The 15,961-nt window shown below is 39.9% G+C and overlaps 1 protein-coding gene across 3 annotated transcripts in view; it reads left to right on the top strand.

Moving 5' to 3' along the window:
- LOC124798185 (voltage-dependent calcium channel subunit alpha-2/delta-3) overlaps window positions 1-15,961 on the top strand; it is a 792,806-nt gene that overhangs the window by 258,132 nt on the left and 518,713 nt on the right. For all 3 annotated transcript variants that reach the window (XM_047261474.1, XM_047261473.1, XM_047261472.1), the window contains exon 4: window positions 3,975-4,200. In XM_047261474.1, coding sequence (XP_047117430.1) covers window positions 3,975-4,200 — 226 coding nt within the window. The remainder of the gene's footprint in view (window positions 1-3,974; window positions 4,201-15,961) is intronic.

The following is a 15,961-nucleotide window of genomic DNA, read 5'->3' as shown; positions in this document are numbered from 1 at the left end:
TGTGCGCAGACGTAGTGCCAGCTCCCTCCAGCAGCCTACCAAGGGCTCATTGCTTCCATGTTATCATTCATTGCTGCTGTTACCTGTGCCAGACGTGGACAGTCCAGCTATTGGGTAGCTGGTAATAATGCTCTGGCTGATCAGTGTAAGTGCTTCAAGGGATAAGTGTAGCTTTCCCCTAACTTGGAATTTGAACTATGTATCTTGATTTTCTCTTCAGCAGTAGACTGCTTCCATAAATTCAGTAACTACGTCATAAAAAAGGCTCATAGCAAGTGAAATAGGTTCTTCAGAGGATAATTATGTTGTTAACATCCGAAGAATTTGTCCAGTAAATAACTTTTTTTTCTGCAGAATTCTGTACAGTATAATAATAGGACAACTACTACAACCACTGTAAATGGGAGTCCAAAGACAGCCAATTAAGAATTGAACTCTGAGATTCCTCTTTTTACATCATCATCCTTGTCCATGACAAACCCTTCTGCTCTGATGCCCCTGATGAATATTAATACAGCAGTTGATTGCCCTAGGGGCAGAATTCATTGTAAAAGGTATGATATCTGTTAGCAGTTTAGGAGAATCTTGCCAAGAGCAAACACTGGAAAAGTCCAGGATGGAATAACAAGGGCAAGCCAAAGTAGCTCTCTCTCTCTCTCTCTCTCTCTCTCTCTCTCTCTCTCTCTCTCTCTCTCTCTCTCTCTCTCTCTCTCTGTGTGTGTGTGTGTGTGTGTGTGTGTGTGTGTGTGTGTGTGTGTGTGTTCTTTTTATTTCTTTTTGTCTGAAAAGAGAAATGTTCAGCAGTCTTTACATTGTGCCTGTCTGTGACCATCGTCTTCTGTGTGTGGATTCTCACTTCAAACAAAAATACTCGAAACACAGCTGTCACTAGAATGCAGAAATTACCACACATACAAAAAATAAAATGGAAACACATTTACCTTCTACCCTTTTCATTATCACTCATTTATATAAGGTATAGACATGGAAATCTCTATACATTTAATACCTATGGAAAAATCGTGAAGCTTAAAAAATTACGAAGCCTAACTATGTTCACATTGGTTTGGGGTTGGAGACCATGCTGTGCTGCCATTGCAGAATTTGAAATCTTGTGCCATACTTGTTTTCAGAGTGGAGGAGCACAACTTCATTTAATTTATTATCATTATAATTCTGAGGAAAAATGATAAGGCATACCCCTCTCCCCATGCTGCCTAGAGTTGAATCACTCACCTAAACAACATTGTAATCAAGATTTATGCCAAAAGTGAATTATAGTTGGAATGGCATTGTATATGATGTCCTGCATCCGCTGGTTAAATTTTTTCCACACTTTGGTACCAATGTCAAGCCATAACATTCTTCATTGTGGCGAACAAGATAGTAGGTGTATGCATTGAATATTGTGGTGGCTAAATGAAGGAAGGAAATGTAAAATTAACAACTGTAAGTGGAAGGTCAATAAATACAAGCACAGAGGGACAATGGATGCCCTTATTTATGAAGGAAAAATGGTCCTGTTTGTGGAAAATTTCCATGTGGTGGGGTGATGTAATTGCTACATGAAATGAGTAAATATTTGTCTTAATTCACATAGCCAAAGAACTGTATATGTTAAATATTGCAGAGCTCTGATATATCGGTGTTACAAACATAATTTTTTTTCGTATGATTACATTCAAAAGAGAATCTTAAATTTTGTAGTTTTTATGAGTGATCTTTGAAATATGAGAGATGGAATTTTATTCTTTTCTGGGAAAGAATTTGCACTGTCAGTTTTCATGTTGATATTTGTTGGCAAATGGCCAGATGCAGCTCTTTCAAAGATTTTACACAGTTGATTATTACAAGCAGATATAATTTTTGCTTTCCAATGCATTGAGATGGCTGATGTGAAGAGACGAACAGTGGAAGAGTGTGTGCAAAGTCACAACTGTTCACTTTTATACCACTTTCCTTTAGAATTTGCTAAGGTACATATTTGTATATGTGTCAAAAGATACTGTGTAATATGTTTTGTATATTACATTTTGTGGCGTTAAAATTGTGACTAACAAATTAAAGAACAATTTGTCCCTCAAAGACAAAACAGGAAAACATTCCAACAGGCCTCACAGAATCCTGGATCATTAGAGAAACTTACAAGGAACCACTTGAATGTGAGGTCACAAGGCCCATGTGAAAGAATTGTGTTAAGAATTATGACAAGAAAATTATCAGCTGCTAATGCACCATGTGCATCAGGAGGGTGAAAGAAGTGAGAGTCTGGGAAGTGCAGAGATCAACCTTCTATGGGATGTCGAAGTACACTTCACAAAATGGACAGTGTCAACATTCACGAAATATTCAAAGCAGAATAGTGAACTCACCATATGAAAAATGGCACACCACAGTGATCACAAAAATTTGTACCATCAGAATCAAAGGCAGCCTCCTTGGGTTTTACAGATTGTGCAGGACTTTCAGCTAGATATCCATTCCTTATCTGTCATGGAGCTTAACGTGAAACTGGCTATCCTTTAATACATAGCTGCAGATAGTGTGATAATACGTTTTATAGGCATGGAAAAAGGAAACATCTGGAGGCTGAATTTGTCATGTGATTCCAGGTGGTATCAATTGCAATGTCACACACTTTGAAGAAGGGATAGTTTGTTCTAAAGGAGTACAGTTTTTATACACAGACCAGGTATAAAGCACAAGCAAGTTATTTTGACCAGCTATTGGCCAAAAGCAGTGCTCATACCATAGTTGTAGTTCTCTTACACCCATTTTTCCACTCTTGCAATGAATTCCTTGTCTGCAAGATGGAACCACAGAATTTCAGGAATCTTAGCACATTAGACCAAGGGTAGCTATAATTTTCATCTGACAACTTCATTACACTAAGGGGAAGAAAAATTGTAACACCTTGCAACCATGGATTTATCAGTTATTACAAAGAAGTTAAGGGGTACTAGGAAAATGCAAGCAATGCAGGAAATAATGCAGAGAAAACACTTTGTTCAAGAGTACAACATTGTAAATGCATAGATACAGTGTAGTTCATCCAGGGAAATTAGAATAGTGCAGCTTTTCAAAGATAACACAAACAGTTGTGTAGTAACTGCTACAAAAGTATGCAGAATGGTGTTTTACCTCATATACACCACCACCATCAGGGATAAATATAGAGCAGCATCTACAAACATTTGCCTTTCAAAAACTAAAGATAAAACATGTATGGCACAAAAAATTCATTGTATTTGGTTGCAATTATATATACCTAACGTGAAAATTTTCAACATAAAATTACATGCAATTGAGGACAATGCTTTCAAAATGGTAAAGAGCAGTAGCCAGTCATCATCTCCATTCTAGCTTTATTAGAACAGATCCAGCTTTTGGCCAGTAACTAGCCATTATCAGTGCATTACATCTACACCTGTTGTTAGGCTCTTGTCCCAGTCACTTTCCTATTGTAAGTTAATCTGATAACCTTTTTTTGCTCTCCAGTAAAATCTGCTTTTTGTTTGTTGAAATATTCAGTTACTGATTGTGTACAGTCCAAACAACCAAGCAACATGGCAGTGGTTAAAACACTTGATTGACGTCAAGGAGGAATGAGACTCTGGCCATTCAGGTTTAAGTTGTCTATGGGTTCCTAAATCCATATAGGTTATAGTTGATTTCTTTTCCTGCTGAGCTAGTGCTCCATTTCTGTTGACCTCAAAATGTTGACAAGATTATGAACTCCAAACTTCTTGACTTAAAGAAATTTCCATTTTTATTGTTAAGCTCCTCAGATGAATGTGGCTTCTAATACTGGGTTTATAATGTCATAGAAGTTACTGTTTTAAAACTTTTAGTAGTTGTTTTCCTATAATTTTTTACAATACTCTCACTTTGAAAGATGAGCTATGTGTAATATTTTTGCTGCACCATTTATTTGTCTACAGAAAAGTGATGAACACTCACTTCCTATGTTGCAGCGAATAATGGACACGGCAGAGAACACTGCCATGGCTCACCAGGATGATGAAGTTACTGAGTTCCCTTATTACAATGCCAAGAACCTTAGCAAGCCCCTCAAGCCCAATGACACTCTCCCAGAAGGATTCAGAGTGCTAAACTTGACGCAGAATAAACATTTCTACAACATGGAAGTCAACACTTCATTCAGTGCTGTCCATGTTCCAACCAATGTGTATGATAAAGGTGAGTCACAAGAGCTTACTCCTTGGCTCAATGTTCATGTATTTATTGTGAATGATTATTGTTATATTCATATTCTTGCAGACAGTTACATAGTGGTCTCAAGTTTTCCACATCCCCTTTTATTTGGTACTTTAAATCAGTCTTCATTTACATTCTTAAAGGAAATAAAATCTTTTGATGTGTTTGTTTGAATGCACGTATGCTAGTGTATACCAAATTTTAGAATGGTTACGGGAGATAAAAAGAAACACTTTTTAAGTGACAAAAATGTCACAGGTTCACCATCTCTTCACACTCTCCACTAGAGCTCCATGAAGGTTTTGATGCTAATGATGTTCAAGAGACAGTGTTCAAATTTTTCTCTGATGAATATTGCTCTAGAGATGCCGCTGCAAATGTTGTCTGCTTATCTTAATTCACAGCTGGCATCTGCTTGCTAATAATGTTAGTTGTTTCAAGAATAACGGCTGCAGTTTCAGCCAAATGGGCAACCAGGTCTTTTGGGATGTGTATCAGTGTCTCTTACACCAAACACTTGTCTCACAACACAAAAAGAGATACAAAGAATGAGACCAAGGGAAGGCAGTGATCACAGTATTGGTCCACCTCTCCCAATCCAAAAATTTGGAAAATCATTGTCTAAATAGTTTTTGACATTGACAGCAAGGTGTGGTGAGGCCCCATCCTTCTGAAACCACAATAACTGCTTGATTGTTAGTGGGACATTCTCCAACATTTCCAGTAGTACTTCATGGAGAAAGATACAGGTATTTCCTCTGCTGAGTATATTAGGTAGAAGATAGTACACATTCAGATGATCGTAAAAAAATACCAGCTCACACATTTGTGGTAAAGCTATGTTATTTTAGGATTTTTAACTCCTAGACATTGCTATTGTGGCTGTTAAATGACCCCTCTCTTGTGAAGATAACAGTGAACAAAACACATGTTTATAAGTCAGGGATATTTACAATTTGGTGTAGATACCATTGGCAGAATTCCAAATGCCGGAGAAAGTAAATAGCTGAAAAGTCTCATACCTTCTGATACTTGAATGGATGCATGCCCATTATGTGCTCCTGCACATTGGCACTGAAGGTATTTAATCCGTTTGCCAGTGCTGGGTTTGTCCTCAGTTCACTCTGACACATCTTCCTCAAACTGAACATTTCATGCTCTGTGAGATCTACCAGTTTCCCATTTGTGTATTGTGGGAGTTTTGGTTCACTAAGATGTCCATCAAGCCTTTGAAATGTGACATGATTTGGTAACTTCCTTCCTGGAAATCATTCTACAGTCAGATACCTTGGTGCTCGACTGTTGCATTGTGGCTCCCCATAAGTGAAATATATGTCAGCTAACTCACTAAGAGTGTAATCATCCATCAAAAACATGTAAACATCAGTAAAAATATCATGTACACACAGCATAACACAAACAATCATAAATTAATCTCCTAGTTACAAACTTTAGTACTGAACTGCCAAAAGAAACACAAGAATTTGATCAACAAATTTATTTTGTTTCCAAGGACATTGTTACTCCATGAACACACAAACTGCTGTCCAATATTCAGCTTACCAGTGTGTCACTAATGTCATCAGCAGGGAAACCCTTAAACCCCAATCCACATCCCCCTTTCAGTCATCCTGACTATCATCTGACTTGAGATGATGAATAGTCACTTGGTCAGTGTTGCATAAATTCAGCACATGTTGCTGTAGTTCTGGGACACTTGTGGTTATCACTTTCTTGGCATATATTGTAGATATCATTAGCTCTAATTTTGTAACGTGATAGGAACCTAAAATCTTGGCCGTCAGCCTTAGTGTTGGTCCAGTTTTTGTTCCTTTTATTGTCATCAGGTCACCATCTTTGTACTTTGAGGCTTTCTTCTGATAGTGGTTGAAGCCAGCACAGATTTCTTCTTGCACCTTGATGATCTGTAGCCAAGCATCTTCCCTCAGTTTGCAGTATCTCTTCAAATGAATTAATATTTTTTTTTTTCTAATTTCGTTATGTGAAGATCAGTTTGTGTGTACATCTTAACTCCTATCAACTGTTCAAGTGCTGTTTTCACTATAGTTATATTGCATGTGAAATTCATTACACATTAAACTGATGGTACTATGAGACATGTTTTTTAAGTAAGGTCCATTTGAACATAAGTACACAATGAAAGATTATTTCAAAAAAGCAAATTTGTTTTCAGAACGAACACATTTCATGTATTTGTTGACATAGTTGCCAAGTTTGTTGAAACACGTATCATACCTCTCAATCAATTTTAAAATACCCTCTTCATAAAAACTTGCCACCTGCTCCAATAACCAAGAGTTCACTGCCATTTTCACGTCTTCGTCATTATTCTAACGGTTGCCACTGAGGTGTTGTTTAAGGTGGAGGAACAGATGGTAATCGCTCGGCGCAAGATCAGGACTGTAGGGTGGGTGGTCTAAAACTTCCCACCCAAAACTGTCCAATAAATCACAGGTCTGACTTGCAGTGTGAGATCTTACATTGTCATGGAGAAGGACAATTCTCTTTGTCAACATGCTGCATCTTTTGTTTCAAATTGCTCTGTGTAGCTTTCTCAGGGTTTGGCAGTATGCCTATGCATAGATAGTGGTTCCTTGTTGCATGAAATCAACCAACAAAACACTTTGCCTGTCCCAAAACACTGACACCATGATTTTGTGCTGGGACAGAGTCTGTTTGGCCTTCACCTTTACAGGTGAGTGTGTGTGTGTCGCCATTCCATGCTGTGTTGCTTCGATTCGGGTGTGATATGCGAAACCCAAGTTTCGTCTCCAATTACGATCTGACTGAAGAAACTGTCACCTTCTTTGTGATAACAAGTCAAGAACTTAATCACACACTGAAATCTTTGGTTTTTGTGGTCCTCTGTTAGGAGTTTCAGGACCCAACAGGAGCACAGTTTACTAAACTTTAGGTGTTCAGAAACAATGTTGTAAAGCACTGATCTCAACACGTCAGGAAATAAGTTTAAGAGACCTGTTATGGTGAAGCGTCTGTTCTCACGAATACTCGCTTCAACTGAAACCACCAAATCGTCTGTAACCCAAGAAGGGCGACTGGAGCGGTCCTCATCATGGACGTTTTCACGGCCATCTTTGAATTTTCATACCCACTTACACACTTTGCTTTCACTCATAACAGTGCCACTGTACACTTCACAAATCTGTCAATGAATTTCTGCAGCAGACAGGTTCCTTGTTGACAAAAACTGTATCACAGAGCGAACCTCACACACAGTGGGCGAGTTGATAGTCTTAAACATTTTGAAAGCACAGAACAGAACCGTACAGGTCAGCTACAGAGCTGAAGCTGAGCACAGATGTTCCTGAGGCATGCTGGTACACAACGCACGTGCTCGTTGCAGTATGCGTGCGAACTACTAGTGTCTACAACAAAATGGACCTTACTTAAAAAACATGCTTCGTACATTGTTCCATTCATCAGAGCTATTAGTACTAAGCTTGTCAAAGATTTTACTCAAAAGTAGAATTGATCCTGTCAACCTGTCCATAGGCACTAGGGAGTAGCGTCATTGTGAAAATGTGTTCAATTCCTTCTACAGAATGACACTCTTGAATTTGTGAGAAGTAAAGCAAGTCCCTCTATCAGTAATTACTAGGACTGAATTCCCACATTAGTTTTCTGTAATTCCATCTTACTAATTGCTTCTGTTGATTTTGTAGTTTTTATGGGATATAACTAGGTAAAGATGATAAAAGCATCAATAATACTTAGAATGTGGTTGTTTCCTTTGTGTATTGGTGAAGTGATCCAGTATGATCTACATGATAGGTATATAATAGCTTCCTTCCTTTGAATAAGGGATGAGCTCCCAAAATTTGTAGGAAAAACAGTTCCAACTTTCATGAAGAACTATTTATTAATCTCCTGGTTACTAACTTCAGTACTAAACTGCCAAAAGAAACAAAAGAAGTTGATTGTTGTTGTTATTGTTATTGTGGTTTTCAGTCTAAAGACTTTCAATGCAGCTCTTCACGCTACTCTGTCCTGTGCAAAGCTCTTTATCTCCAAGTAACTACTAAAAGTCCTCAATCTTTCCTCTCCCACATCCACACTGGCTGTTCACAGCATCCTCCTACAGGCCAACCACAAATTAGAACAGCATGCCACCCTCCACCTCAAAAAACTATCCAATCTCCTGGTTTCCCACCTCTGGAAAGGCAACTCACTCACCCTCCACAACCTTTCCAGCAAACCTCAACCTCCTCTCATTGCACACAGACCCAGTCTCACCCATCTACTCAATCTCTCACTTCCAGCTCCACTCTCCCCAACACCTCAAAATTCTAATCAACACAATCTGGAACCACAACAACCTAATTCAGTAGTTAACCTTTCCTCCAAACCTCTCTCCCAATCCGAAACCTCTGTCCTATCCAAAGGCCTCACCTTCAGCCCCACTCCCAGATTCAACCAAACAGCCCTCGTCAAAGATTTACTGTCCTACACTCGTACTCTCTGCTGGAAATATCACTTTGCCACGAAGAAAAATAATCCTAATCCTACTCCTAATGATCCAACTCCCCAAGACACTATCCAAATTGAACCCTGCCTGGAACAGTTCCGTCCTCCGTCACAGCGGGACCCACCTCCTCTTCCTCAAAATCACCCTCTCCAAACCTTCCAGGAATTTCTTACTTCCAGCCTTGCCTCTCAATCCTTCTTGAAAAACTTTAGTCCTACTCCCAACATCACTACAGCTGAAGCCCAGGCTATCTGTGATCTGAAGGCTGACTGATCCGTTGTCATTCTTCCGGCGGACAAGGGTTCCACGACCGTGGTACTTCATCGTCGGGAGTATGTGGCTGAGGGACTGCGTCAGCTTTCAGACAACACTACGTACAAAGTTTGCCAAGGTAATCCCATTCCTGATTTCCTGGTGGAGCTTCAAGGAATCCTCAGAACCTTAAGCCCCCTACAAAACCTTTCACCTGACTCCATCAACCTCCTGACCCCTCCGACACCCCGCACCCCTACCTTCTACCTACTTCCTAAAATTCACAAACCCTATCATCCCGGCCGCCCCATTGTAGCTGGTTACCAAGCCCCCACAAAACGTATCTCTGCCTACATAGATCAACACCTTCAACCCATTACATGCAGTCTCCCATCCTTCATCAAAGACACCAACCACTTTCTCGAATGCCTGGAATCCTTACCCAATCTGTTACCCCCAGAAACGATCCCTGTAACCATTGATGCCACTTCCTTATACACAAATATTCCGCACGTCCAGGGCCTCGCTGCAATGGAGCACTTCCTTTTACGCCGATCACCTGCCACCCTACCTAAAACCTCTTTCCTCATTTCCTCAGCCAGCTTCATCCTGACTCACAACTTCTTCACTTTCGAAGGCCAGACATATCAACAATTAAAGGGAACAGCCATGGGTACCAGGATGGCCCCCTCGTATGCCAACCTATTTATGGGTCGCTTAGAGGAAGCCTTCTTGGTTACCCAGGCCTGCCAACTCAAAGTTTGGTACATATTTATTGATGACATCTTCATGATATGGACTCACAGTGAAGAACAACTCCAGAATTTCCTCTCCAACCTCAATTCCTTTGGTTCCATCAGATTCACCTGGTTCTACTCCAAATTTCATGCCACTTCCCTTGACATTGACCTCCATCTGTCCAATGGCCAGCTTCACACATCCGTCCACATCAAACCCACCAACAAGCAACAGTACCTCCATTATGACAGCTGCCACCCATTCCATATCAAACGGTCCCTTCCCTACAGCCTAGGTCTTCGTGGCAAACGAATCTGCTCCAGTCCAGAATCCCTGAACCATTACACCAACAACATGAAAACAGCTTTCACATCCCACAACTACCCTCCCGACCTGGTACAGAAGCAAATAACCAGGGCCACTTCCTCATCCCTTCAAACCCAGAACCTCCCACAGAAGAACCCCAAAAGTGCTCCACTTGTGACAGTATAGTTTCCAGGACTGGATCAGGATCTGAATGTGGCTCTCCAGCAGGGATACGACTTCCTCAAATCCTGCCCTGAAATGAGATCCATCCTTCATGAAATCCTCCCCACTCCACCAAGGGTGTCTTTCCGCCGTCCATCTAACCTTCATAACCTCTTGGTTCATCCCTATGTAATCCCCAAACCACCTTCCCTACCCTCTGGCTCCTACCCTTGTAACCGTCCCCGGTGTAAAACCTGTCCCATGCACCCTCCCACCACCACCTACTCCAGTCCTGTAACCCGGAAGGTGTACACGATCAAAGGCAGAGCCACGTGTGAAAGTACCCACGTGATTTACCAACTGACCTGCCTACACTGTGATGCTTTCTATGTGGGAATGACCAGCAACAAACTGTCCATTCGCATGAATGGACATAGGCAGACAGTGTTTGTTGGTAATGAGGATCACCCTGTGGCTAAACATGCCTTGGTGCACAGCCAGCACATCTTGGCACAGTGTTACACCGTCCGGGTTATCTGGATACTTCCCACTAACACCAACCTGTCAGAACTCCGGAGATGGGAACGTGCCCTTCAGTGTATCCTCTCTTCTCGTTATCCACCAGGCCTCAATCTCCGCTAATTTCAATTTGCCGCCGCTCATACCTCACCTGTCTTTCAACAACATCTTTGCCTCTGTACTTCTGCCTCGACTGACATCTCTGGCCAAACTCTTTGCCTTTACAAATGGCTGCTTGTGTCTGTGTATGTGCGGATGGATACGTGTGTGTGTGCGAGTGTATACCTGTCCCTTTTTCCCCCCAAGGTAAGTCTTTCCGCTCCCGGGATTGGAATGACTCCTTACCCTCTCCCTTAAAACCCACATCCTTTCGTCTTTCCCTCTCCTTCCCTCTTTACTGATGAAGCAACCTTGGGTTGCGAAAGCTTGAAATTTGTGTGTGTGTGTTTGTGTGTTTTATATTGTGTCTATCTACCAGCGCTTTCTCATTTGCATCAAAAGACTTGTCAGGGCTCGTTTATTATCTAATAAAAGCTGTTGATGTAACTGGAGCTGATAACTGTCTGGGAAGTATGGATGTTTGGTTCAATTTCATATGTGATAATAGATGTTTTTGATAGCCTGCAGCTGTCACTCATTATTTAACACTAGGATGCATGTACAGGGCCTCCAAGCCCCTTGTATGTCTTCATTTTCAAAAAAATTCTGTAATTTTTTGTTTGATTTCAAACTGCTTTCCAGTACTCTTTCACTAACACTGTGACATTCCTCCTATCAAGTCTGAACGAGATACCTTTTTAAGTTTTTTGTATAATTCAATACGTTTACCCATAAACCGTGAATGCATAAGGAGGGCTTCAGAAGCCCTCACACATTTATAAATGTTCTTTAGCTTATAATGTCTTCAGCATTTGTTTGGGAGCAGTTATTAATTGAACAATTACTGTAGTGGTATTTCCAGCAACAGGAGTGCCAACAGCAGCAGTAGCTGTAGTAGTAATAGTATAACTAAAAAATAATACACACTACTTTCACATATTGGCGATGTCGGTGTATTATTGATCTTTTTGCTATCAAATGTTTTATTATTGCATAGTATTGTTATACTGTGCTGTTTGTGTCCGCCTCATTGTTACTGTAGTTTGTTTGTTGCGGCAAGGCCCATGTTGTTACGAGTATGACTCGTTTAGTGCTGCACAAGCTACTGTTCGAGAGACACACCTTTTGCTATGGCTTCGATACGCAAAGCAAGAGAGTCAGTACGTGCAAATGCAGCTTATTTTGAAAGTGTTGTGGCTCAGTGGTTTGAAGAAGATGATTCTTGCAAGGAAGGAAATATTTTTGAAGATGCAAGTAGTGAAGAATCAGCCAGTGAACCTGCAGATGTGAATATTGAGGCAGATGACAGTCCTTCTGATAATATTACTTTATCAGAGTCTGAAAATGAAGAACCACCACAGAAAGGTACAGAAGACCATACATACATTAGTCGGAATGGAACGATTTGGAAATTAGATCCTCCTGCAACTTTTCGTATGCCTGTCCATAATATCATAAAGAAGGCACCTGGTCCAGCCCCTGGTTTGAACCTAAGGATGCATGGAACTATTTCATCTCCAAGGAAATACTAGAGGAAATCATCAACTGCACAAATATTGAAGGCAGAAGAGTGGCTGCTTTACGTGGTAAAACGTGGAAAAACGTTTTGCTTGCTGAAATGGAGGGTTTTCTTGGTCTTTTACTGCTTTCTGGTGTTGAAGAGTTCGGATGTCCCTATTAGAGAATTATTCTTGGATGAAAAGGCAAATCCTACATATAAGGCCACCATGTCAGTAAATAGATTCGAGGATATAAGGAGAATGATTAGATTTGATGACAGGCGTACCTGTGAAGCTCGATCTGCAGATGACAAACTTGCTGCTGTTCGCTATGTATGGGAACTATTTCTTGACAAGTGTAGAAATAGACTGATTCCCAATGATTCGCTCACGGTTGACGAACAGCTAGTCCCATTCCGTGGAAGATGCAGCTTCACCCAGTATATGTCCTCTAAACCAGCCAAGTATGGCATAAAAATATTTTGGTTATGTGATGCTACATCTGCATATGCTTTAGACGGAATTTTTTACATGGGAAGGAAGCCCCATGAACCTATTCAGAAAAATCTTGGATTGAATGTGGTGAAAGATCTTGCTAAAGCATTCAAGGATCATCAAAAAATATTACTGTTGACAACTTCTTTACTAGTGTGCAGCTGGTAGAAGAGATGCTTCAGAAGCAAATTACAGTGGTGGGAACAAAACAAAATGAACCACAAATTCCTAATGAGATTAAACCATCTGCCTCAAGAGCGCTTCATTCCTCTTTGTTTGCATTTAGAGGTGACATTACAATGGTGAGTTATGTTCCCAAAAAGAAAAAGTCTGTAGTTCTTATTAGCACAATGCATCACGACAGAAACATTGACAAAATTCATGCAAAAAAGAAACCAGATATAATAAAGTTCTACAGCTCTACGAAGGTTGGAGTAGATCAAATGGACCAGAAAATTCGTTATTACACATGTAAGAGACAAACAAGGAGATGGCCATTTGCATTATGGATGAATATGATGGACGTTGCAGCAATGAACAGTGAAATTTTGTTTTCCACCCAACATATGACATACTGTAGTGGAAGAAGTGATAAAAGGCGTTTGTTCCTAAGAGATTTAGCAGAGGAAATGGTAAGACCACTAATGGAACTTCGTATTCAGATCCCTAATCTTCCAAAGAAAATCGTTGATGTCATGCAAAGATGTGGTGTTCAAAAAGATGTCATATTGCCGAACCAACTACCTGTTCCAGGAAAAAGAAGAAGATGCAATTATTGTCCATATAATAAACACAGGAAAAGTGCTATGACATGCATTAAGTGTAAAACCAACATTTGTAAGGAACATAGTGGCGTTCTTTGTGCTTCTTGTTTGTCACATGTTGAAAACTAAGAGAAATGCAATTTTATGTGAACAATGAACAATAACTTTTTGTCAAAATATTGCCTATATACATAATATTGTGAATAATGAGTATGTTTTAATTGAAGAAACTGGATGTAATTAATGTTATAAAATGTAAACTGCAATAAGTAAACTACAATAAGTGAATTAATAAAATTATTTGTATATGTTGTATGTAAATGGATGTAACTAATAAAAAGTCACTCTTAGAGTTTTTTTAAAAAAAATTATAAAAAGTTAATCAGAGCCACCGGTTCCTGTTACTGTATCTTAGGAAACTTTCAATATGACAATAAATTTGACAGAAATAAATATAACTCCAAAGAATGATTATATGAAAAGAGGAAAATTGTAAATTAGGGCAGGGCCTTGGAGGCCCTGCATATGCATTCATGTGTGTTTTCAGCACCATGCATCCTAGGGTTAAATATTGAAGTACATCAATAGTTACATATTTTTTCATGCTTAGCACTGTGCATTTCAAGAATTTTTTCTCGTTGTCAAGTGCAAATATGTACATAAGTATTTTGTGCCGTATTTGAATATGTGATTTTGTGTCTCTTGCACTGTAGTCATCTCTTTGAGGTTGTCAGGTACTGTGCCTGATCAGTTATGTAGAAAACCACACACACACACACACACACACACACACACACGGAAATTATCACTGACATTGTTTATTTGTTTGTGTAATGTCATAAAAAATATGTATGTAAATACAGCACTTGGTAACAAGAATAAATTTTCGAAACACATTTTGCTCAGCATGAATAACATACATAACTGGTGCTGTATTTACACTAAAAACATTTGAGTGCTCCAAGTGGCCATACGCTGAAACACGCTAAATATGGTTCGACAATGGTGTCACAATGATCACAACAATCACAAAACTGCATTTGTGCAATAGACAGTTTGGAAATGGTAGTGATTGGTCATGATATCTTCATTCGAACGAACCTAGTTACTCCTGTCAGCCACAATGCCAAGTAGAGCTTGGCAGTGGCAGGACATACGGCATGAATTGTTCCAACTTTTACACATTTACCAGTTCAAATCTGCTGAATAGATTCCCTTGGTGTCAAGAAACTTAACCACATATAACACTTCCAGACAGTCAACATAATGCCAGCATCATTTTTTCTCCACAAATGTTTTTTTGTAATGTGTAAATCGTGGAAAAATTATAAATATGTTGATGCAAAATTGGGTGCAAATTAACATTGTGGGCATAGGAAATTTGATGAGACCAATAAAAAATGTCGCAAACAGCAGGAAAACATTAATTCCGGGAATGTAAGAGCGGGGTTATACTGTATTTTACCCAAGAGGATGCCATCGTCATTTAACCATACAGTGAAACTGTGTGCCCTTGGGGAAAATTAAGGCTGTAGTTTCACTGTGCTTTCAGCCATTTGCAGTACCATTGCAGCAACGCTGTTTTGGTTGATGTTACAAGGCCAGTCCAGTCAGTCATCCAGACTGTTCCCCTGCAACTGCTGAAAAGGCTGCTGCCCCTCTTCAGGAACCAAATGTTGGTCTGTACTCTCAACAGATACACCTCCATTGTGGTTAGACCTGCTGTGCAGTTATCTACATCACTGACGCACACAAGCCTCCCCACAAGTGGCAAGGTCCATGGTTCATGAGGGGGAGAACTCATATTTTTTCCGTGAATATTGTTTCACTATGAACACACAAAACTACTGTTAAAAAAATGGAAAAGCCAGGATGGAATGTAACAAGGAAAGTTGCTACTCACCATATAGTGGAGATGCAGAGTCGCGATAGGCATAATAAAAAGATTCACACAATTATAGCTTTTGGCCATTAAGGCCTTTGTCAGCAGTACACACACATACATACACACACACACCCACCCACACACACACACACACACACACTCACACAAACGCGACTACTGTTCAATATTCAGCTTCTGCAGCATGTCAGTAGTCTCATCAGCAGAGCAAGCCTTAAATCCCTCCTTCTGAATCCCACAATAGTAATGTAATTTTTTATCCTGGAATGTGGACACTGCTAGCAGTGATGAATACTTACCCTTCCCAGCAGTAAGGTTTAATTTTATTACAAATCGGATTCCATTGTCAATGTGTTACATACAAAGCAGTCAAAACAACTGTGAACATTGGTGTAAGGGAAATCTAGCATCGAACATGTCAAGGAAATCTAGGTGGGAAATGGCGCACCTGTGATATTAGTCACATAGCAAAAATGCTTCTTTTTGTCTCCTCTAATAA

This window comes from Schistocerca piceifrons, chromosome 5, assembly GCF_021461385.2.
Source record: "Schistocerca piceifrons isolate TAMUIC-IGC-003096 chromosome 5, iqSchPice1.1, whole genome shotgun sequence".
Lineage (NCBI taxonomy): Eukaryota > Metazoa > Arthropoda > Insecta > Orthoptera > Acrididae > Schistocerca > Schistocerca piceifrons.
This window is presented reverse-complemented; position numbering and strand designations above follow the sequence as displayed.